At 40.1% G+C, this 24,291-nt stretch overlaps 1 protein-coding gene across 2 annotated transcripts in view; it reads left to right on the top strand.

The window, feature by feature from the left end:
• Window positions 1–24,291, top strand: part of large2 (LARGE xylosyl- and glucuronyltransferase 2) — a 92,794-nt gene that overhangs the window by 45,895 nt on the left and 22,608 nt on the right. The window contains exons 1-2 of one of the 2 annotated variants that reach the window (XM_067591686.1): window positions 5,750–5,968; window positions 21,987–22,242. In XM_067591686.1, the coding sequence (XP_067447787.1) occupies window positions 22,143–22,242 (100 nt within the window). In that variant the 5' untranslated portion in view covers window positions 5,750–5,968; window positions 21,987–22,142. Of the gene's footprint in view, window positions 1–5,749; window positions 5,969–21,986; window positions 22,243–24,291 lie in introns of those variants that run through there. The other variant, XM_067591602.1, reaches the window with a different exon arrangement.

The raw sequence follows: 24,291 nt of genomic DNA, 5'->3' as shown, positions 1-24,291 counted from the left end.
GTTTTCATTGAGTTTATTAGACAGACAGGATTAATGTGTAGGATTTAATCGGTGGCGGTAATGCACCTAATACGCTGGTTGCCAACTGCTGTTATAAACCAAAACGTTTTTTTTTTTAAACAGAGTGGATCCACATGGAGGTTAGCCGGGGCTAACGTTAGCTTGGAGGCTAGCAGAGGCTAGCTGGCTGTGCTTCCCTCCTGTCATGCTGCGGCTAACGCTCCACTAGCCTCTGAGCTAACGTTAGCCCCGGCTCTGCATGTGGATCCAACCGGAGCACCGAGACCCGGTTTGTTATTCAGGTTAAAGTGGGAAGAAGCAGCAGGTCTGACGGGCGGCTGAGTGAAGAGCAGCCTGCAGAGGAAACACCGGGACCGTCAGGGAGGAACAGTCCGTGGAGGGAAACACACTCAGGCGGCGGAGGAGAAGGCAACAAATCAGCCTCTTGTAATCGGCAGAATTCGCTGATGCCGATAATTAATTTTAGAGCTTTTATCGGCCGATACCGATGACGTGCCGATAATATCGTGCATCCCTAATTTAAGAAGTACAAACAAAAACTGACAAGTTCAGAGTTGTCGTACGAGTCGTGAACAGACAGTCTGACTGTCTTCACGAGGAGAGAAACACTTGTTTGAATTATAACGTCTTAATCTGAATGAATCAGGAGTTTAATGCACCATATTATCATCATCATCATCATCATCATCATCATGCTGCCAGTTGACTGAGAGGAGGGGGGGGGGGCGTTTATCTATGTGCTGATATTTCTGTCAGCAGTAAGCAGCTGCCTCAGGGGTGTTTCTGCAGGAGTCTGTTCTGTATCATGTTGTGTTGCAGCTGACAGTGTAACATCACCTACTGTCCGCTGTAATATTCTCTCCTCTAATATCTCTGTGACGGTCACATGACCTTCCACTCATATTAGTCACGGAGCGCTTTGTTTGTTTCAGCTCCTCTAATTCAAATATTGACGCTGATAAACGTGTCTGCTGGTTTCTGACGGCAGCAGGTTCTTCTTTTTACTCTTTTGGGGACGTTTTTTGTGAATGAAACACGTCAACAAACAGGGCAGATCTTATATATAACGACTTATATGGACATTTTAAGGGGTGTCGTTGTATTCAGCTCCTCGTGAACAGGTGACATTTGTGCAAATAAACCTCACAGAAAAAACTCAGGAAGAGGTTCAGGAGAAGAAAATGTTCTTACATCAGGCCCAGAGTAGTATATCTGGTATAAAAGTGATGGTCAGGTAAATATTCTCACTTTTATTGAAGCTTTTTTAATCAAATATATGTGTAAATGCTGCCCAGTTTCAAGATAAAATAGGCATAAATTGGCCTTTGACTTTAAAAGCAGATGAAGATGGGAGTCGGCTCGGCTCAGTCTATGTGCTGAAACTCAAGCTGGATGGTTCATTTTTAGCAGGAGGGAGTGTCGCACTGAGGAAGGAGATAAGAGTTCAGACTTCCCTGGAAGGCAGACGGAGGAGGAGGAGGAGGAGGAGGAGGAGGAGGAGGAGGAGGGAGCAGCAGGTGCAAGGAGGAAACCCAACTCCTCACCCTTTACCCTCCACTGTCCACCACCTCCCCCCCCCCTCCTCCTCCTCCTCCTCCTCCAGACTGTTTGTGTTTTCCACTCAAGCCACCATCCTTTCACCTCCCCCCCTCCGCTGTGGACCAGTAAACTTGACCTCTGACCCCGTAACAAGGAGGGAAGTGTTGGTGTTAAGTTGTCAAGTCGTCTGAAGGACGGTCACCTGATACTCTCACAGCCGGAGGACGGCAGGCAATAAAAAAAAAAAAGATGTTGTTCTTCTGGCAGTAAATTGGTGAAAGTGCTGCTGACCTGCTGACCTCAGTTGTTAAAACCTGTTTTCGTCTCAGAGGAGAAATAATGTTTCACACCGCAGAGCTTCTGTCTCTTTATTTCTCTCCTGGATATAAAAAAAAGTGAAACATACGAGAGATTATTTTGTTAACTGTTGGTGAACACGTGGTGTTATTGTTTCATCTTTGTTAAAGGACCTTACAAGCTTCTGTTTTTTACAAGTTTAAGCTTCTTAACTACAAACTTTCAGAAGCTGCTGTACTGATTTAGTCGAGTTTTTTGTGCACATTGTTTCTTTAGTGATTCTTCTGTCATTGCAGGAAACTATTTGTTTCCTTTCAGTATAAAATACATTCACAGACTTGATTTTGATTTAGTTGTGTATCATCACATCATAGTGAACATCAAGTCAGTATTATGTTGTATTATGTATAACATCATCACTGTGTGTTGATGCAGTTTTAGTTTAGACATTAAAAAGTCTCTTTTTAATTATAATATAAGGACTAAAGTCTGTCTGCAGCAGAAAGACCACAAATACATTCAGAGTTTGTAGCATCAGCATCGTTTACAAAACAGTTCATGTGATTTGAAACAGGCGATGTGTGATTTGTTGTAACTACATGAGCTAAAATATGCAAAGCCAGTTCTTTAAAGAAGAAGAAGAAGAAGAAGAGTGGTGTTATTCTAGATTTATTTGTTGTTTGTTCGTCACTGTCTGTGTCTCTCAGCTCCGAGCTCGTTGTTTCCTACTGAAGATCTTTAAAAACGACTCACAAATACATAGTTTCATGTTTAAAAAAGACTCAGTAATTTCCTAAAACAGCTGCTCGCTGTAGTTTTAGCAAACGTTACTGAAACAGGAGGAAATAGTGTGTATTTGTTGGGGACTATTTTCAGCGGCGGATGAATCCACGTTTGGTGCTCTGAGTATTTCTGTCAGCAGGATGATTTTAAAAGGTTTTTGGATGACAACAGTCATCAGGATCAACTTGTCTCTGTTGGTTTTCCTTTTCATAGGATTTGTTTTAAAAAATATAAATTGTCACAAACTTTTCCTGTAAAAGTGTAAAAGTGTAGCAGCAGATAATTACCTCAGCTATCATGTTCCAGCTTTGCAGAAAGAGTGATGAAAGACTGTATCTGATGGAGGCTAATGGAAAAGAGGCTGGTTTAAAGAGAGGGGGGGGGGGGGGGGGGGTACTCTCTCTGTACTTGCAGTGAGAGAGTTAATCGAGGGTGTGATCTACGTCCATCACTGAAATAACCTGGAATCATCTCCAGTCAGGTAGAACTGGGCCCGGAGCTCCGCACACAGTTTACATTACAGAAGGTGATTACAGACGTTCCTGGCGTTGCTCGTGCGGCGGTGTAGAGTTTCCCCCTCAGGCTATGACTTCAGATAGAGTGTGTGTGTGCGCTTCGTTTCCAGAGAAGAGATAAGAGCTGCTGCTGCTGCTGCTGCTGCTGCGGCGGTCGGTGCAGTCGGCCTCCTCCGAAGCCTCCCCGCCGCTGATGATGATGAAGCATGTATCAGCTGAGCTCGGTTAGCTCAGGCATGCTGCGACTGGTTGTCGGCCTGGCACCGCCGAACACGGCAGCTCTGTGTAGTCTGTAACTAGAGCGCTGGTTTGTTAATATGGAGCTTAGCTTCATGCCTCCAGGCACAGAGAGCAGAGTGAGTCAGGTACTAAAGTTACTGTGTCGACTGGAAATCATGTTGCTGGGAGTGATGGAGTTTAAAGAATGACTGATTCAGCAGAAGTCTTTCCTTTAGTCTGAAAGTTAACTTACTGTAAATATCACATTAAACCTTTTATTCAAAGACAGATAATACAGCTGGGCGTGTCCAGCAGGAACAAATAAAGGCAGGTCTCTATTAAAACAGGGAAACCATGGCAACAGCTCACATGATAAATGTAGTATAATGTACATTTAACAGAAACATGAACTTATGAACTCAACTTGTTTCTTCTTTGCTGCTCTCCTGATCGACGTTAACACTTCCTGATGTTTCTTCAAATTAAAGCGCACAATTAAAGGAGAATAAAAGACTTTTAATTTGAGAGATCTGGAAGAAGAGTTGAGTTTCATTCACGGTAGCTTCACGTTGTTCAGGAGAAAAAGACAAAGAAGAAGAGCTGACATGACTCCTGCCGGAGCTCACTGATGGGATTAGTGATGTGGAAACAGGCTGAATTTATAAAGACAGCAGGTCAACACGGAGGAAGAGAGACCTGGATCTCTCTCGTTACTGAGATCAATAAAGTAGGGCTCACAATTATTTTTATTATCAATTAATCTGCAGATCATTTTGTCTATAAAATGTCAGCAAATAAAGAAAAAAAAACACCCTCAAATGTTTTGTTTTTCCTGATCAACAGTCCAGAATCATGTGACGTTTGAGAAGCTGCAACCATCAAATGTTTGGTATTTTTCTTTTGCTGTTGGAGAATTTACAGTATTCCCTGTCTGAGAAACCAGTATTATATCTACTGTAATAATAATATTATAAACTTTATTTATATAGCACCTTTCATATCATAAAACGCAGGTCAAAGTGCTTTACAAGAAAAGGTATTAAAAACAAAAAAAGGTTGAGTTCATTAAAAGCAAGAGTTTGTTCCAAAAAGCTGCCTCAACATAACTTTTTGTATTTTATTTGTTGCACATTAAACAAGCAGCATTAAGCTACTAGAGATGTGCAGAGAGTCCAGTATTTGTATTTGTATCTGTATTTGTTGAGACAGCAAAATTATTTGTATTCGAATAAAAGTGGATAGAGGCTTAAAAATCCTGTTTTTGTTTTTATGACACTTTAATTTTAGAAAATTAAAGTATTACAATAAGTGTTCATGAATAAACTACCTTATGAAGGAGGTCCCCACATCGGGTCTCTAACTGGAGTCTCCCAGATCATAGACGACTGCGCTGATTACTGAGATAAAACTTTACTCATCAGCTCATTGCAGACAGACCTCTACCTATTTATACACCCATAACACAGAGACAGCACAGCGTGTAACGTGTAGGGAAGAACTTCAACGAACTCTGAGTGTGTCAGTAGCTCATCTTTATCTCTGGGGAACACCCCAAACTCCAGGACTGATGTCCAAATTAGGAAATGTGCGTCATGTAGCAGGTGGATGTGACTCCCCTCGTTGAGACCTGCTGATAGACCTGTTTTTCTTCCTGAAAACAAATAATTTTTAAAATATTTGTGTGAAACAAATATTCATAAAAACCCCACTATTTGTGCTTTGCCGAATAACGTATTTGTATTCAGGCACACCTCTATAAGCGACCTAAGTGAACAGTTTGGAACATAATCCAACAAACAATCTGACAGATATGAAGGTGCTGGAGCTTTTTGGGCTTTAAAAACTTTTAAAATCTATCCTCAACATTACAGGTATCCAGTTTAATGTCGTTAATACTGGTGTATTATGTTCCCTTTTCCTAGTTTTGTTTAAAATTCCTGAGTTTGCTGAGTTTTGAACGAGTTGCAGCCAGAATAAGATAAAATAATTTAGTCCAAAACTATTTGTCTTGACATAGTTGGTCCCTCGCAGGTGATGTTTCATTGGATGAAAGTGTTTTTCAAGCTCTGCTGCACAACTGAAGCTACACTCTTCTCTTTACTGGTCTTTTACATTCCACAGCTAAAGAAAAACCCCACACAAAGCTCCTCTCTTTTCTTTCTGACAGTATGTAAGGTGACACCGCTCCTTTTCTCCCTTTTATTTCTCCTCTTTCCACCTTTCTCCTCCCATCTGCCTGACGGAGCGTTTCAGCAGAAGCCCGGAGAGGAGGGGGGTTGAAATCAGAGCCTTTCCCCTCAGAGGTGGAGGCGATTTATGGTGTGTTTGTGCACGAGGAGGAGGAGGAGGAAGAGCAGTGGGAGGAGAGCAAGCAGAGGGAAAGGAAAGGAAAGGAAAGGAGGGCATGAAGCAGCGACGGAGGTTGAAGAATTGGGACAAAAGTCTTCAGAGACAGAAAGAAAAGAGCCGTGGAGTTTATTGTTGGAGAGCTTGTGTGTGTGAGAGAGAGAAAGAGGAGGATTAGAGGAAGGAGGGGATGAGGAAGCTGAACTTGGACTCCACATGTTTAGATCACACTGAAAGCACGTATCCAGGTAGGACGACCTGGGCAAAGGTCACTTTTCTTTTGGCTGGTGTGAGACGGCGTTTATGTGTGTCTTTAAGCTTTTTGATTTATTAAAACTGCAGGATTTGAGAGGAGAAAGAGAAAGTGTTAGAGAGGTGTAGGAGGAGTGGATGAAACTTATTTATCAGTGTGTGTTGGAGGAGTGTGCGGCGGCGGCGGCTGCGGTATATTCCGGCGTGTCTTCCTCTCTCAGTCAGCACGGCGTTTGTAGTGCAGATTAAATCCTCCTCTGTTTGACTTTGTGTTTCTCTTCTCGTCTCGGTTTCTCTCTCTGTTGATTCATCAAAGCTTTTTTTTTTCATCTCTCATGCAGCCGCTGACTTTTATTTATCCGTTTGCCTTTGAGACGATATTACAAGGCATCTTTACACCTGTCTGCTTCAGTGTGCTGAGGAGCTGCTGCTTTTTTTATTGATGTGCATCCTGATGTCTTGCAGACACGTCTCCGCTAGTTTGAGTTTTATTTGTCCAGGTTTTAGATATTTAGGGCAGGAGCATGAGCAGCAGCAGAGGCCCGACGGTCCCTGGTACTGAAAGTGTGAGGAGCTGAGTGGTTTTGCAGAGATTATTATTATTATTCTCCCACACTGTTGCATTTTTGAGAGGGTTGGGATGCTTGAAAACTCACAAAAATTGGCATATCTGTCAGAACTGGCGAAGACTGTAGTCATATCGCCCCGAAACGTAGGGCCATGTTGGGATAAAGTTGCTTTGATGTTCATGAAATTTGGTGGAACCATTGCTTTCATCATTCTGGACATAATACATTTAAAAAAAAAATTTTTTTAGCCCAACAGGAAGTCAGCCATGTTGGATTTTGTGCTTTGAATTTCATTTTGCAGACACACGTTTGAGGCCTTTATGATGCACAAACACTCACAAAACTTTGCACCCATGTTTGAACTAATAAGTATTTCGATAAGTACGTCACATCTGCTCTAATAACAGACCTTAACGATGTTTAAACTGTGAACTGCGTTGCCATGGTGAAGCGGACGACGGCATGTTTTACCATGAAACAGGAAGCTGTCGTAACTCGAGGATTTCTACATGTTGAGTCGGAGTCATAGCGCCACCTACTGGCAACAGGAAGCATCGAGTTACAAACTTCCTTTGATTTACATGAAATTTAAAGTGTCTTACATCTGATACGCAGCAACATTTAGTGTTTTCTAGCACCACATAGTGGACACAGGAAGTGAGTTATCTTTATCTTATTTATCAATATCAAATGTTTTGCTGCGTGTCAACGGTTCTCTAGCAGTGATACCACGCTGCAGCTCCCTCCAAGGTCAGTTTGTTGCTGCTTGTGATGCTCATTGAAAAATCACAATAAATTGGACTCATTTTGACTTTGGAAACTAGATTTACTGCTGAGTTTTTTTAAAATTATAATTAATCACTGCTTTAGTTAGTCTCTGTTGTTGCAGAAGTTTCATAGATAGACGCCTCTGTACCTCTGCGGCGCTCCTCCTCTGTTCGTCTATATACTTTATGTATATTTCAAACACTTAATGTTCCTCCAAAACAACAAATAGCATGAAGATGAGATTTAGTCTGTAGTAATTTGCTGGAATGAAAAATGAAAAACAAGATGATTAATTTTAGTCTCTTGCATTCTTCTTCTTTTTTTTATCTAAGATTTTACATGACGTTCGCTAACGAGCAAAACTAACCGCTAACTTTGAAAGCGTTGACACTTCACACGCCCGCGTCGGCAGGCGGGAAGTGTCAGGATTTGTAGGAAATATTAGATGTAACAGTAATTTAGTCTCACTACTCGTCTTCTGATTTAAATTAGATTTTTACTTCTGTAATTAGCTTTGACATCACGGACGGTGCAGCTTCTCCAGTGAGACTATTTTTATTTGGACTATTTCTTTGATAGAAAGTAGTTTCAATGAAAATTAGACTTGTTATTAAGTTTTTAACAACACAAATACAGATTCTATTGGCCTCTATTGTATCAGTGTGGCAGCAGACCAAGTATCCAACTATGAGACGTTCAGTGATTCAGTCAAAACATTAAAATATTTTAGGTGCAGCATCACATCATTGTTCTTTATAAGAAAGTCAGGGTCATGTGGAGCTCGGAGATAAATGTTGATGACAACAGTCACATCCTTGTATAAAAATTTACACTTAAAATAGTTTTTAAAAATAAAATGGAAATGAGAAATCAGATTGTACTTTCATAGTGCTGCGCTGACTAAGATACATTGATAAGATGCAGTAAGTAGTGCAAGTATTTATAGTGTAGTATATATTATTAAAGTATAGATCAAATATTAATTAGCATCAGCCTATAAACTGTTATTCTAATGATCAGGCCAACAGATCAGTGATTACATATTTTTTTTATCAATTAACAGTCGTCAACATAAAAACAGTCAGTAACAATAAAGCTGTTTTATTCAACTGTTAGTTTTACATCATGATGTGAAAGTTTGACTTCACTTTAAGCCTCTTAAAGCCTTAAAATTCATGTTTCACATGGAATCTGGAAGATTATTCTACAATCCTGTGACTCTATATATAGACCATCCTCCCAATGATTTTCAATAAAAGAGCATGAACATTAATTTATTTCACTCCCCCCCCCCCCCCCCCTCCCTTAAATATAATCTGTTCTGTGCAATAATATTTATCCAAACTGCTGCATTACTAGATCCACTCGGTCCAAGTAAGACATTTTACTCTTTTATTCTGTGTATGTACTAGGGATGTGCAGAAAGCCCAGTATTTGTATTTGTATCTGTATTTGTTGAGGCAGCAAAATTATTTGTATTTGTATTCGAATAAAAGTGGAAAGAGGCAGAGGCATTAGAAAATTAAAGTGTTACAGTAATCTTATGAAGGAGGTCCCCACACCGGGGTCTCATACAAATATTTGTATGAAACAAATATTTGTGAAAAAATATATATATTATTTGTGCTTTGCTTAATAATGTATTTGTAATCGGCCTCACACCTAGCATGTACAGTATTTTGTATTTTCTATGGTAATTTATTCTTAATTACGCATCTACAGGCTTTCTCCAAATGATATTTCATTGTATTTGTACAATCACTGTGGCTTGATTATTATTATTATTATTATTATAAACCACACAGCTCTATTTAAAAGTATCATCATTCAGTATTCTTACACTGTGCTCTATATAACTGTATATGTGCTGTTTTCAAGACATAATATGTTTAAAAATAACGCGTCCTCTGTTCTCTGCCACTCTGGTAATAACAGCACCGTAAAATATGGAATATGGTCCCATTTCATCTGTGAGAAAGAGACAAAGAGACAAAGACAGAGAGAGAGAGAGAGAACAGAGTATCATTGTGAATTCCTGCCTGTATCTGTGCGACTGCAGGGAAATGAAATGAAGAGGTCGACCCCGGTCACAAACCCACTAATCCCACCTCAGCTTACTCTGATAAATCACAAAGAAATACCGTCGACCTCACAGAGCAGGCCGACGCGCCGACGACGGTGCAGCAGATTACGTGGAGCGTGTTTCTGTGACCTAAAGGAATCAAATTAAAACACAGAAGCGAACAGGTGGAGCGAACCTTACAGTCGACCTGACACACACACACACACACGCACACACACACACACACACACACACACACACACACTCTACTTCCTGTCAGAAGGAAAAGGAAAAAAAAAGCAACTGACGACACGAAATGTTCAAAGAGGAAAGAAATGTCGGACGGTGAGAGAGAAGGATCAGCTCTATTTGACTTGTGAATCTGTGTGATGAAATATGTATCGTGGTTCATATTTCATCACACGGTGGAGGCGGTATTGATGAGATGCTATTGAACCTCAGTACTGGTCGAGTATTGACTGAAATGTTTCCAAAGCATCGAGTATCAGAAACTAAAGAGTAGAGATTCTTCTTCATTTATTTAAGTTCAGATATTTTCTGATAAAAAAAAAAAATCATAATTTTCTGCATTTCAGACTTTATTTTACTTTTTACTTGTGACAACATTCTTGTGCGTTTTTGAGTAAAGATGCACGATATTATTGGCACGTCATCGGTATCGGCCGATAAAAGTTCTAAATATCAGCCTCTGCGAATTCTGCCGATTACGAGAGGCCGATATGTCGCCTTCTCCTCCGCCGCCTGACTCTGCTTCCCTCCACGGACTGTGTCACCCCGACAGTCCTGGTGTTTCCTCCGCAGGCTGCACTTCACTCAGCCGCCACTTTAATCTGAATACCAAACTGGGGCTCGGTGCTCCGGTTGGATCCACATGGAGAGCCGGGGCTTACGTTAGCTTACCAGAGGGAAGCACAGCCAGCTAGCCTTCCGCTAGCCTCCAAGCTAACGTTAGCCCCGGCTCTCTATGAGGATCCAACCAGAGCACCGAGACCCGGTTTGTTATTCTGGTTAAAGTGGGAAGAAGCAGCTGGTCTGACAGGCAGCTGAGTGAAGTGCAGCCTGCGGAGGAAACACCAGGACCGTCACGGTGAAACAGTCCGTCAAGAAACTGCTATGATAGGAAACACTTTAGCTGACAGGATGTACCACTCTGTTTGAAAAAAGAAAAATTATGCATGCAATCTAAGCTTGCATGCATAATAGTCTCCTCAGCCAGCTGGAAAAAAATATGTGCATATATCAGCAATCGGCCATAATGAGTTGGAAATATCGGCATATCAGATATCAGCAAAAAATCCAATATCGTGCATCCCTGTTTTGCTTATCTTGTGAAATAAAAGTTTTAGTAGAAAAGTCGGTTTATTTCTCCTCAAGTTTTGGATGAAACTCTTCTGAATCATCAGTACAAAAGATGAACAACTGTGTTAGAAAATATCTGGTTCTAAAGAACCAAAAAAGCAGAAGTAGAGAAGTCAACTATGACTCCCAGGATGCATTTCAGTCAGAAACATTCAATCACAGAAAGCTTAATATTACACTTTGTAGAAACCTGATAAAATATTCAGCAGTTTAAATCTGATTCTGGGGAAGTTTTTGGAAGAATTAAACAACTTTAGAGATGTTTTGTTCTCAAAACTTTCTTACGTCTCTGACTGACCTCGTCTCCATGGCAACAGCGGCTGAACTCATGAGTAGTATTATAACCATCCACCTAACTTACAGAAAAAAATAATAACTCAGAAATGAAGTCGAATTCTTTTTCCTTGTCAAAACCTGGCGCCTACATTACCCACAATGCAACTCATCTGCTGACAGTTCAGCCAGAGATTGTTGGCGTGTGATGCTAGTAGCGGCTAATGTAGCCTCCAGCAGACAAAAGGCGAGTTCACCTTTAATAGAAAACATTAAAATGAGAATCTAGAGTTGGAGAAACACACTTCCCTCTTCAGAATGTATTGTTCTGGTATCTTATTGGGACCAGTATGAAGGACTGGTATGACTGGTTTGGATCTTTTGTACGTCTCTTGCTTCCACTGTGATGGGCTGATGTTGCAAAATTTGTAGGAAACATTAGTTGATCAGTTCTTATCTCCTGTTGTCTCTTCTACTCTTTTCTACTTGTAATTAGATTTTATTCTCTTCACTGCGTTCTAACATTTTAAACTCATAATTTGGTTTAATATCAGCGACGGTGCAGCTTCCTGTTGGCAGTAACAGTCTTCATCATGTGTCTCTTGGCCGATCATGCAGAGTATTTTTCCAGAAGCTGCTGCAGAAGCTGACGGACCTTTTAGATGAGAGTCATGAAGCGATGAGTGAAAGCAGGATGAGAAAATAGAGCCAGAAGATAAACATTATCATCATCATCTCTGGAGGGCAGATGATGAAGATCAGACAGTTTCTCTGAGTTTTGACACCGAACAAACAATCCTGAAGGTGATAAAAAAAAAACACAGACGAGAGACAAGACAGATCCTGAAGTTTAAAGTCTTGAGTTTAAGGTGCTTAGTCACTGTTGTTAAGGAGACAGTTTCTGTTTATGACTAACTTTAACTGCTTAGTCATGTAGATAATATTAATATCTGTATCCAGACATCAGGCGCCAGAGATCAGGATCCTGTCCAGTCATGATCAAAGTTTAACTGTAAACCCAGCAGGTCACAAACAGCTGTGTTTTAGATGGTTATTCATGCAGAATATGAAGCATCAAACCCTTAAAGGAACGCTTTTAATAATCTGTCAGGTTGAGGATATTCAGTTCATTGTTGACTGAACCTGTTGGTGAAGTTTTGGACGACTGTGTGGTCATTTAAGTGAATTTATTTCAACTAAAGGCTTAAATAACCACATCTCAGAGATGTTTAATCAGCTGTTGTTTGCAGAAACTGGACAGTTTTTAGTTGCAGCCTTTATTCACGCTCAGAACCTGAAAACAAGATGAGCAGCATCATGAAACGTTGATTAAATCTGTATCTGTGAGCTCGTATCTGGCTCGACCCAAATACCTGAAGCTCCACATTCAGATTGAGAGAGTGAGGTGAGATGATCAGCTGATCAGGAGAGTCTTCACTCTGAAACTCCACAAAAACACACAATACATTAACCTCACAACAACCTCACTCACTTCTTATTCTAGTTACAGGATTAACTTTATTATAGCTGCAGCAGATCCAAACATGAGATTTGTTAACAATATAGAAAATTGCCAGACTTATCCTTTAATGGATCTGAACAGGGGAACCCAGCTATCGAAACCCATCACCAGAACTTCAGCTTCGTTCAGATTTAACCGCAGAAACCAGGAGATCTCCAGACGCTAATCTGTTTAGGACAATTTCACAAAATGAACAGATTTGAAAGTGTGCTGTGGAGTGTGTGTGTGTGTGTGTGTGTGTGTGTGTGTGTGTGTGTGTGTGTGTGTTAGAGAGACAGTGAGGTCAACAGAGAGAGCGAGTAGAGTTGATTACCCGTCTCCACTCTTATCTCTGCGCTCTAATGCAGGAAGCGCCGGCTGATTATTCCCCTTAATCAGGACTGTCCCCTCTGTGATTAGCTCGGTGCTAAAAAGCCCTTCAGTCTGAACGGGGAGCGCAGCCGACCGGACCGCAGCAGTGCTTTCAGCTCTTAATTGCATTATCATAGAGCACGTTTTCCCCCTGCAGCCCTGACTGACAGGATTCACTGAGAGGAGAGAGAGAGAGAGACTCCCTGCAGGTACAAACCAGGAACCAAGGAAATTATCTGCTTATCAGGGATTTACTCTCCCGTTTTCCCTTTTTCACTTTCAGCCTGTTAAAGCTTATTCTGAGCTAATCTCACCACCACCAGGACCTTTTTTTTTTTTTTTTTTTACCGTAAACTATGTCCTCTGGCAGCAGGGAACACTTTTTATAAACAATTTTGAACTTCCTGGGAACATTAAATCCAGCTGAAATCAGTTTAAACCAATCAGAAAAAGGTCACTAAATGTCACCAAAGCTCCAGAAAAAAGAGTCTGTCGAAGCATCCGAGTTGTTGCTCAGCATTTTAAGGAACATTTGTTTAAAGGTGAACTCCATCAATGTTGAGTGTTTCCAGGTGTTGTGTGAAGTCTGACGCCTCGAATGATGTCACTTGAGTCAGCATCGGTTGTCTTGATTGTCAGCTGATTATCGATGTAAATATTGATCTGTGGGTCCACCGCTTACAGACAGAAACGTCTCCACAGACGTTCATGTTTCCTTCAGGATGGATCCTGCTGACTAGTGATGACCCAACAATGTCTCATAGAAATTACATTATTATTAATTTATTTATGTATTGATTGATTGGGACAGAGTGCAGTTTGAAACATTAAAGATGCACTGCACCAGAGTTAGCTTGAAGCTAATTTGCATCTGTTGTCCCAGACAAAAAACATACAACAGCACAACAACAAACCATAAAAAGCACTTATTTATTATTTATTTAAGTGCTACATTTAAGACGCAGGATGTTGAGAGCAGACAGTGAGATTCACTTCCTGTGTGTGTTCAGGTTTTAGTGAAACCTGATGGTGATTTAGGTTAAATGTTAATTTATTTGTTTTGTCTCGTGCTTCAAGTCACTTCGGACTTTTTCTGTATTAAACAAAGACCCTGATCTCTCTCTAACCAAGAGGAGACATGTTCTGCTTTTAGTGATTTATATCCTGTTATGATGTCGGATGTTAAACGTGGTCAAAGCTCCAAAACTTGAGATGAACGTTTGTAGAAATGCTGCCTGCAAGTCAAGAGTCAGGGCTTCGACCTGCTCTGAACGCTTCGTTTGTGACGGTTTTTTCTGCCTTGCTGACGAGCTGATTTCGGCTCGTAGTGCACGCCCATAAACAGCCGTCCATTCGTAGCCTTTGTTGCTGAGGTTGATGCTAAGCTGACCAATCAGAACAGAGTGGGCTCATCAGGAGGCGGGCCTTAAAGATACAGGAGCTAAAACGGCCTGTTTCAGACAGAGGCTGAACTGAGGGGCTGCATAAAGGACCAGTAGAAGATAAATAAGGAGTTTTTAACTGGAAATCATGTAAAGATATTCCAGTAGAGCCCCAGAATATAAATATAGATGTCCTCTTTAACTAAATACTGCCAGTGTCTAAATTAACCATGAAACAGATTAATATTTAGTACCAGCAGATATTTTACTGCAAGATGGAAAAAAAACAAATAAATATGTTGTCACTGCCTGTTTTCCAGATATATTAATTTCCTCTTTACAGAAAACAGAATTCAGAAACTTTAGCTGTGATGAGTTTGCGGCTGGATGACGGTGAACAGTTTCTTTAGAGGTCAGTAAAGACTGAAAGTGTTTCAGAGTGTTGGCTCTCTGTGCTCGCTGCTGTGTTATCCTTTAATTTACAGCCATTAGATCAAGTTATGATGTGTTGGTTGTTCGTCGTCCCCGGCGACGCCCACGCAGCCTCCTCCTCCGCCGCCGTCTCTCCGGAGCTGTTCTCAGCTCTGATTAGATGACGGCGTCGCCGGTCGAGCCTCCTCTTTGTTTTTTTACGGCTGTAATTAGACTCCAGAAGTGCGTTTTGTGCAGAATCGACAGAAAGTCGCCTATTAAAACTCCTCTTTAGTCTCGCTGTCCCTCACTTTTATATCCTTAGAGGCCAAAACACCTCCACACCTCACCTTATTTACTCTATCTCTCCTCTCGTCCTCTTACCTCTCTCTCTTTTCTTTTCTGTTCTCCCTCCTTTTCCTCTCCTCTATTTTCATCCTGTTTTCCTCTCTTCTTTCTTTTCCTCTCGTCTCTTTAATCACTTTCCTTTCTACCTCCCAGTTCTCCTCCTTCCTCTGTTCTTTTCATCTCGCTATAGTTTCTTCTCCTCCTCTTTCCTGTCGTTTCTTCCTCTAGTTTCTCTATCATTCATCTCTATCATTTCTTCTCGTTTTTATTTGTCTTTCCTCCTCATTCCTCTCAAAATATTTCCTTCTTCCATTTTTTTCACTGTCATTTCCTCTCCTCCTCTTTCCAATCATTTCTTCTTTTCTTTCCCTCCTCCCCTTCTCTCCTCTATCGTTTATTCTCTTTTTTGTTCTCTTTTGTTTCCATCCCTCTCTATACTTTCTTCTCCTATATTTTCACATAATTTCCTTTCCTATCATTTCTTTTTTCGTTCCTTTCTTCTCTTCTTTTTCTATCCTTTAACCTTTTTTCTTTCATTTCTTCCTCTCCTCCTCTTCTCTTTGTCTCCACTTCATTACTTTTTCTTTCCATCCTTTCCTTACGTTTCTGTCTTCCTCTCCTCTTCTCTCCTCTCTTCTTCTCCTTTTTTCTTTCCTCTCTTTAACCTCTCCTCTCTTCTTCTCCTTTTTTCTTTCCTCTCTTTAACCTCTCCTCTCTTCTTACATCCCTTCATCCTGGATCTTTGCCTTCTTTCCATCTTTCCTCTCCTCTTCTTTCCAATTATTTCTTCTTTCTTTCCCTCCTCCCCTTCTCTCCTCTATCATTTATTCTCTTTTTATTCTCTTTCGTTTCCATCCCTCTCTATACTTTCTTCTCCCATTTTTCATTTAATTTCTTTTCCTCTCTTTAACCTTTTTTCTTTCATTTCTTCCTCTCCTCCTCTTCATTAATTAGCTTTCCCTTTCTTTTCTCTTTCCATCCTTTCTTCTTCTCCTCCATCTTTTCCTCTCCTCTCTTTTCTTCCTCTCCTCTCATCTCTTCTTCTCCTTTTTCCCTCTCTCTAACCTCTCCTCTCCTCTTACATCCCTTCATCCTGACTCTTTCCCTTCTTTCCATCTTTTCCTCTCCTCTCTTTTCTTTCTCTCTCAGCTCCTCTCGTCGCTCTTAACGACGTACAGCGAACACATCAACCTCACTAATTAACTTATAAATCATTTCTATGTTCTTGGAAAGTTTAAATGTCGTGTTTTGTTTCCTGCAGTTTGATCCACGTTCAAAACCAGAAACTTTCAACATTTAGTTTGATTAAGTTTTAGTAAATAATCAATCTGCTGTTATTTTCTCCTCCTGGATAAAAAGTAGAAAGTTTGAAAACTTGTCTTAAAAGTTAGAAAAAGGTCAAAAGTTTAGATGCAGTTGAAGCATCTTAAAGGTCTGATCCGTGTGTGTTTCTGATCAGACTGATATAAACACAAACATCTGAAGCTTTAACATCATCAGATACTGCTGGTTTAATAGATCAGCTGTCAGGTTCTCATAAATGTTTTTATACGACTACGTTTCAACAGGAAATGTGTTTTTCTAGAAGTGTAACGACGGCTGAAGTATGTTTCCTCTCAACATAATCAACATCTAATAAATAAGAGACACTTGCAGATAAAAATACACATGAAATAAACATTTATATTAGAAACAGGAAGAATATTCAGTCTGTGGAATAAGTGACGGCCACAACAGCACAAGAAATAAACTAATTTTATTTACAAAACCAGCTGATTTCTGTTATTTTACTGCAAACTCAATGAATAAGATTTTCATTTTTTCATGAAGTAAAACTTTAAAGAAGCTGGTAGATGAGACCTGAGAGATGAAGTTATTTAGAATTTGATTTATAATTTTTGTTTTTGGCAGAAAATATCATGAAATTAGATTTTTTTAACATTTAAATAAAGTTAAATAATCGTTTCTGTCATTTTTCAAACCAAATATGCCAAAAAAAGGCCAAATCTACTCTGCTGTCAGCCTCTCAGATGAGACAATTTGCTGCTTTTCTTCATCATATTTGACAGTAAATTAAAAATCTTTAGGTTTTACATCGTTGGTCGGACAAAACAATGAATCAAGGACAGTAAAAGCCATTTTTATACAATTTTTCAACATATAAACTAAACAATTAAGCAGCTGTAGTTCAGCTTTAGAAACTAATTGGTGAAATGTAAGATGAACATTATAAGTAGGATGATAACAGTTTGTGTTCAGACGGCGAGAGGAAGACGAGGGTCTGTGTTTCAACATGAAGCTGATTCAGCTGCTGCTGACGAGAGAAAAGAGCCGCGACGGCAGAAAGTCCTGACAGAGACGTATGACGCAGGTCTGTGTCCTCCAGAGTCAAATCATTATATAGAAGATCCACGTTCACATCCATCCTGCAGCCGAAGGACCGACGGCTCGAAACGCTCTCCGTTTACAGACCAACATGATGTGATTCTCTTAAACAAGCTCCGTTACGTTCTTCATTTAGTTTGAATTGTTCCTGTTTTGAAAGCGAAGGTTTCCCTCCTGACTGGAGTCTCACCTCTCCGTCTGTCATCACGTCCTCACACACCGTTTCATTTCAACTCTGAAGGTCGACCGTGTTTTTGTCTTTCACTTCAAAAAAAGAAGAAAAAAAAAGAAACGTCTCTCTTTCTCGTCTCGCTGTTTTCCATCAGACGTCTCCTCGGCAACGTCTTCTTCAAACTGCTCTTAAAATAAAACAAGACACATCATCTAAAGTTCATCAAGTATCTGTGAAACACTGAAGGTCTCACAAGGTTGTTGCTTCTTATTTAGAAACTTTTAAAACACTACTCATAGAGAAAAATGAGTAAAGCTCGCCAAGTATTTCTTAATCATTTCCTCTGAGGTTTCCTGAAAAAGAACAACATAATCTGCTTCTAATTAAAAGTGAAATACTGTGGACCGGTTGTCCAGTTGGTACATTTCCAATTAATTCCTTCCAGCTGGTTGCACGGTAACACTGACACTGTATTTTTCAGTGCAGGTCAGACATGCATGCAAAGATGTGAAATTTGTCCACAGGAAGTCATATAATTCAGTATATAATGATGTATATAATGATGAAAAGTTTCTAGTCATAAATTCACAATGAGTCATATCGACTTTTAGTTTAAATGAAGCAGGAAATAAACTCAACACAACAAACTAAACTCTAAGAACTACAGAGTTTCATCTGTTATGACTGGAAACTAACTAACTATATCAATTTGAGAGCATAATTTATTGATTTCACGTTCAAATTTCATCTCGCCTTCTCACACGGGCGTAACCATAGAAACGTTTATGATGAAGGTGACATTGTTTTCTCCTCCAGCACACCAACAGGCGGGCGCTGTGCCATGCGGCTACTATAATACTGTATGCAGCTACTGTAGTTAAAATCACGGATGCTGGTGTATAAATGAAGCGTCCTTTTATTCTGAAAGTCATAAATAAAGCAAGGGAAGTAGCCTACATTTAATTAAAGATGCAAGCAGCGTTGGTCAGGACGTCGCATTCTGGCCCGTCGGGATCAGATCATTTTGCTTTTTAAAAATGAGGAATATATATTAGTAGTAGTGTGGTATGCTTTTATTTTGAAAGTTTGATTGACATGTGTACTGTCAGGTGTGTAGAGACAATAAGTAACTGCAGCTGGACACAGAAAAATACTCATATATTTGAATGGAGAGTGTGAGCGAACCCACATCTTTTTGAACATTTACTGCTTCCACATAGTTTTAGATACAGACTTCATTTGAACTTTAAATGAGTCACAAGACTTTGACCTACAAATCTTGAATTTACATGTTTTTTCTATATTTTACTGTTTTTGAGATATTAGAGTGTGAGTTTTAAAGTCTTTTCTTGCTCCTCCTGTGATTTTATAATGAGTGTGTATTGCGGAATGTTTCACAGCACTGAGGGAGTGACATCACCAGGAGCAGTTGGAGAGGAGGATTTTAGAGTACGCTTCTTGTGAAATCTCCTCATAAATCCCATGACTTTGGCCAAATCTTACATTAAAAATCATATTTTTTGGTAGGAATTTCGTTGCAAATCCATTGATACAGGTTTGAAAGTGGTCAGACTTATAGTTTAGACGTCAGAAGCCTCTGTTTGACACAAAGTTCATGCCCATAGATTGCCTCCCCATTGTTTTACATTGTAAGGTGTGATGTGGCACTGCAACTTTCAGGGCTTATTAAATCCAAACCGTTCAAGTTATTACAAAGTTTTTTAAACTTTTTTTCAGCATAGTGTCATAAGTCATCTTAAAGTTTGAAGCCGACACCATTAACGCCCTCGGAGGAGATAGCGTTTGTTCGGGGGCCAAAATTGGGGCAAAGTCTTATTTTGAAAGGCTAACTGCGGACTTCCTGTTGGATTTAGGTCAGGGGTGTCAGCGTATGATTTGTAGGTCTTGATGAGACGAATGGGTTAATTTTTATATTTTATCAAATATAGAGTTTTTGAGCATGTTTAGGGGGTCAAATTAAGGGTTTAAATGGCGTAATAATAAAGAAAGAAACAAACAAACACATGAAAAACAATATTTGAACATGAAATCAATAAATTATGCTCTCAAATTGATATACCACACTCTTGAATAAAGATAGGGAAAAAGCTCCATAGTTCCTACTAATTATCACTTAAAATAAACATGTAATTTATTCACTTGATCATATTTCATAAGGATAAAATGCTTCATGTGTGATATTACAGGTGAAATTGTTGTTTTTTCACATGTTTTATATTGTGTTGTTGTTTAGTAAGAGAGAAAGTTTGGTTTTTGTTATTCTGGAGGTTCCAGTTTGGTGAATCCATCATTAATCTTGAACATTTGTCAGAGTTTTGTTGCGTCTCAGCGGTTTTACTCTCAGACTGCAGACTGCCAGCTTCATATTTATCCAACAAGTCAACAGAAACCAAATGAGACTCGATGTGGATTCTGTGTAAACTAACTCTGCTGTTATCTGCTGGCGTCTCGTCTCTGGACTCGTTTCCTTCAGGCTTCTGTCTAATTAAATTGGGATTAATGAATCTCACAGTAAAACAAAGACCAACCTCCCGCTCTGATCAGGCTCAGCACACACACACACACACACACACACACGGAGGGAGATGGACTGATGGCGGCGGCGGCGGTGGCGGCGTGTAGAAAGCTGCTACAGCTTGTTCAGGATTTTCCCCTTTTCAGGTTTTTCATGTTAACATGTATCAACTGTGACGTTATTGATTCCCTCCTCGTTAGGCTGAAACAGTTTGTTCTCACTGGTCTGAAACTCTTTCTTATTAGTAAACGGACATTTATTTAATTTAATTTGATATATTTTATGCAGCCCGATCTGTCAGATGGACAAACAAAACAAAAGTTCTGTCAGTGTTTAGTTTGAAATTACTCATTTAGAAAAATGATGTCTGCTATGTGAAATTTAACTTTATTATTGATTATATGGAGATTAAAACACAGTTTTCTGTATATTTTTGACTGACACTATAACACACTATTAATTTTTGGGGCAAAACAACATATTATCACATTATAAAGTTGATTTAGCTAACATGTTAGCAAACAGCTGCTTATTTATACATCCAGCACACACATTTAAAATTTCTCTTTTGCTCTTTAACTGTTTAAATGTTCTACTTTCTTCACCAGCTGGGCTCTCAGGTATGAACAGTGTGAACCTGACAGGAAATATGCCGCAAAACCAAAACTAGCATCTAAAAGAAGCTAAAAATCTCCGTAGAGCTGCAGAGTGAAAGTGTTCTGGATTTAGAGTTTGTGTAGAAAGCTGCTGGTTATTTCTGAACCTGCAGAAGACGTTTCATTGGATTGAATGTTGTTGCAAAGGTGTTCATGTTATTTTGTCCACATACTGTTGACTTTAGGTTGCTCATAGATGAATGACCCAGAGGAGGGATATCAGTTTGTTCCTGAAGGAAATAACTTTTCCTTTATGTTTGTGTGTTTCTGCCTGTGAGGATTCATCTCTCTTCAAACTGTCTCCTGGAAATGACGTTTACTTTTTAATTGTTTTCTCAGTTACATTGCAGTGACAAACTTAACCTCTTAAAATCCAACTAAAGATGATGTTTAACCTCTTAAAATCCACCACAATTTGAGATGTTTGGAGAGGTTCAGGGACACCATTGACACCACAAACTAAAAACTCCCTTAAGGTTTAAGGTTCGGCCTCGAGGTCTGGAATATTATACGGGTTGACAAGATGTAGAAGGTTTATGGTGATATGTCTGCATAGTTCTGACATAAAGCATGTCCTAATTATTGTTGTTCAAATATGACTCATTATAGACGAGGACCAAAAACACTTTTTTGAGCCTTATTTGAACTGATGTAGTTTAGTTTGTGTGTTAGCCGCATGCTAAACAAACACATTTCCAGAAAGTAGAAGATGAGGCCTGATACATTCATCAGCTCTTCTGTTATAAGCTTTTTGCCAAATATAGGCGAAAATTCTATAAAAAGTATGATGTTAAAGGGTTAATTACAATTGAAATGATGTTTGCAGATGTTTTTTCGAGTGAGTGAAGTTTCATTTATGTGAAAGTTTCCTTCAAAATGTGTTTACTGTCTTAAATTAGTTGGATATAAATGTGAATATTGGATCAGTTCAACAGCACTTTTACTTATTCATTTTGTTTTGAAATGATGCTCATCTGGTTTGTTCGGGTCTGTTTCAACATTTTGGATCTGTGAAAAGACAAACAGACGCTTGGCTCTAGAAAATTAATCAAGTTGATTTGTTTTGGAAGCAGCGCCGGCAGCTTCATGATTATTTTTAATGAGACTTTGGACTCAATAACAGACAAACGTTACTTGTTTGTTTGGTTAGTTTTTCACGGTTTAGCGATTTTAAACTATCATCCTTTGTTCCTCCTCAGGCGAAAAGATGCTGCAGGGGCCCGACGAGGGACTGAGCCCTACCTGAACCCCCTCCTCCTCCCCCCCTCCACCCCTTCCTCCTCCTCCTCCTCCTCCTCCTCCTCCTCCTCCTCTCCCCTGACCCTCAGAGCCCTCAGCGCCGCCGCCGTCCCATCATGAACCTGTTGTGCCGTGGACGCCTGAAGCTGCTGGCGGCGTCTCTCACGGCCATCGTCCTGCTCACCTGGCTCTACCTGCTGGCTGGAAACCTGGAGAGTGAGTAGACGTGCAGATGTGCAGACGTGCAGATGTGCAGAACGTGCAGATGTGCGTGTTAGCGGGGAAACATTTACCCCCAAAATCGATGTGAAGCAGATTCATAATAAAAGGCTGTAGCTGTGGTTTGGGTCAGACGGAGAACAGAAAACATCAGTTAACCAGACGTTTTATGCAAGTCAGCTCAATTTCCTTTTCAATCTGACTATTAAGTTTAATTTTTAAACACACGGAGCTCATTTTCTGTTCGGTCTGATTCCTCATTCTGACGTCCCACCAGAGAGACACCACCGTGGCCCCGCAACACCGAGACACAGTCAGCACTTTTGTTTGGATCACAACAGCCGGGGTCAGCGCAGAGAAATGTTCTTTCTGCCACAACGCTGCCTGCTGCTTCCTGGAATAGCTTTTATAAGACACACACACACACACACACACACACACACACACACACACACACACACACACACACACCAGCCTGAGCTGCAGGGTTACTGTATAACGACTAATGCAGACTAACAGGATATGAGATGAATTACGCCAAAACCAAACTGGTAACTCTAACCAGCATATTATACTGGTGTTTGGATGCCACACTGGCCCAGTCTGAGTCTTTGAGGTTGTTTTAATGCTGATCCACCAAACAAAAACTGCTGAATATGTATCTTGTCGTGTAAAACAGTTTTTATTATGAATATCCTGATGTAGATGATAATGAGTATCTGCCAATATTTATATTTATACAGCAGCTAATACGTATCTGACACTTGATCCAAATACTGAGAGTTCACAGCTATTAAATTGATCTGAAATGAAGCTTAAATGAATGATATGATATAATATGAAAGTTGGACGTTGTTGGAACTACAGAAACAACAACAGAGTGGATCATCTTCACTCATAAACCAGCTTTGGTCAGACAAATAAAGCAACAACAGACACGTTTCGTTCTGGCTTGTTGTCAACTTACTTAAAGGATTAAGGTTAATTTGATCTGCTGCCATCTGCTTTTTTTTTTCATTTGAACTGATGAAAACGAGGCTCAGCGTGAGAAGCTGCTTAGCTGAGATGATTGTTTCTTCTTTCAGGGCGGATTTAAACTTTAATGTTTAATTTAAAGTCTCATAATCGCTCTGATTTGTTGTAGTTGAGACATTATGACTGTATTACTGTGTGATTTAACACTGCTGTCATAACGCTGTCGGACTCATGATGGACAGTTTTAAAAATGGATGCAGCAGAACCAGACACATTCCTCCTCTTCCTCGTCAAAACCTACAATTCCCACAATGCATCTCAAATGACATTACTTGTGTTTAAAGATATCAGAGAGACATGAATATCTGACGTTCATGTTGAGGTTAACAGTGATTCTTGGAGGGTAAATGGAGCTGTAGAAGAGCAGTCCACTCCAACATGGATGACTGATGAGTTTTCATGCTGCTCTGTATCTATTTCAGCAGCTCACAGAGAGACGGAGCCACTTTCTGGAGTGTTTTGTGCTCTGAGCTGCAGAAATAACCGACGTCTCTGTTGCTAAATGTCTGACTGTAGATCAGATTCAGGTCTCGAGTTCCCTCCGTCTCCTCCGTCTCCGTCTCCTCCTCGCCTTCTTGCTCTTAAACACTAAAGATGTGTTTTAGTAGCACGAATATAATGAAAAAAGCAGGTTTACAAGGTTTAAAAAGTGATTATAATAATAATTCAGAGCGAGAAGATAAAAAGACAACAAATGCAGATTCACACTGCTGCCTTATATACAGTATATGATCATATTACTATAACTAGAATCCCCCTCAAGGACCCCTGAGGGTCCGCGGACCCCACTTTGAGAACCACTGATATAAACACCAGAAAGAGGAGGCAGATTTAGGAGGTGCTTTTCTCTCTTCTAACTGTCTTCTCCTTTCACTTTGCCTCAGACGAGGGTGTGAACATTCCCAGAATGCCTCACTTCAGCTGTGGGCCAGCTGCCGCTCCTCCGGCGGGGGCGGCGGGGGGGGGGGTTAGAGAGAGAGAGAGAGAGAGAGAGAGAGAGAGAGAAGGAAA

Source organism: Thunnus thynnus, chromosome 1 (genome assembly GCF_963924715.1).
Source record: "Thunnus thynnus chromosome 1, fThuThy2.1, whole genome shotgun sequence".
In the NCBI taxonomy this organism is placed as follows: Eukaryota; Metazoa; Chordata; class Actinopteri; order Scombriformes; family Scombridae; genus Thunnus; species Thunnus thynnus.
Note: the sequence above shows the minus strand (reverse complement) of the source record. Positions and strands in the feature narration are given on the sequence as shown.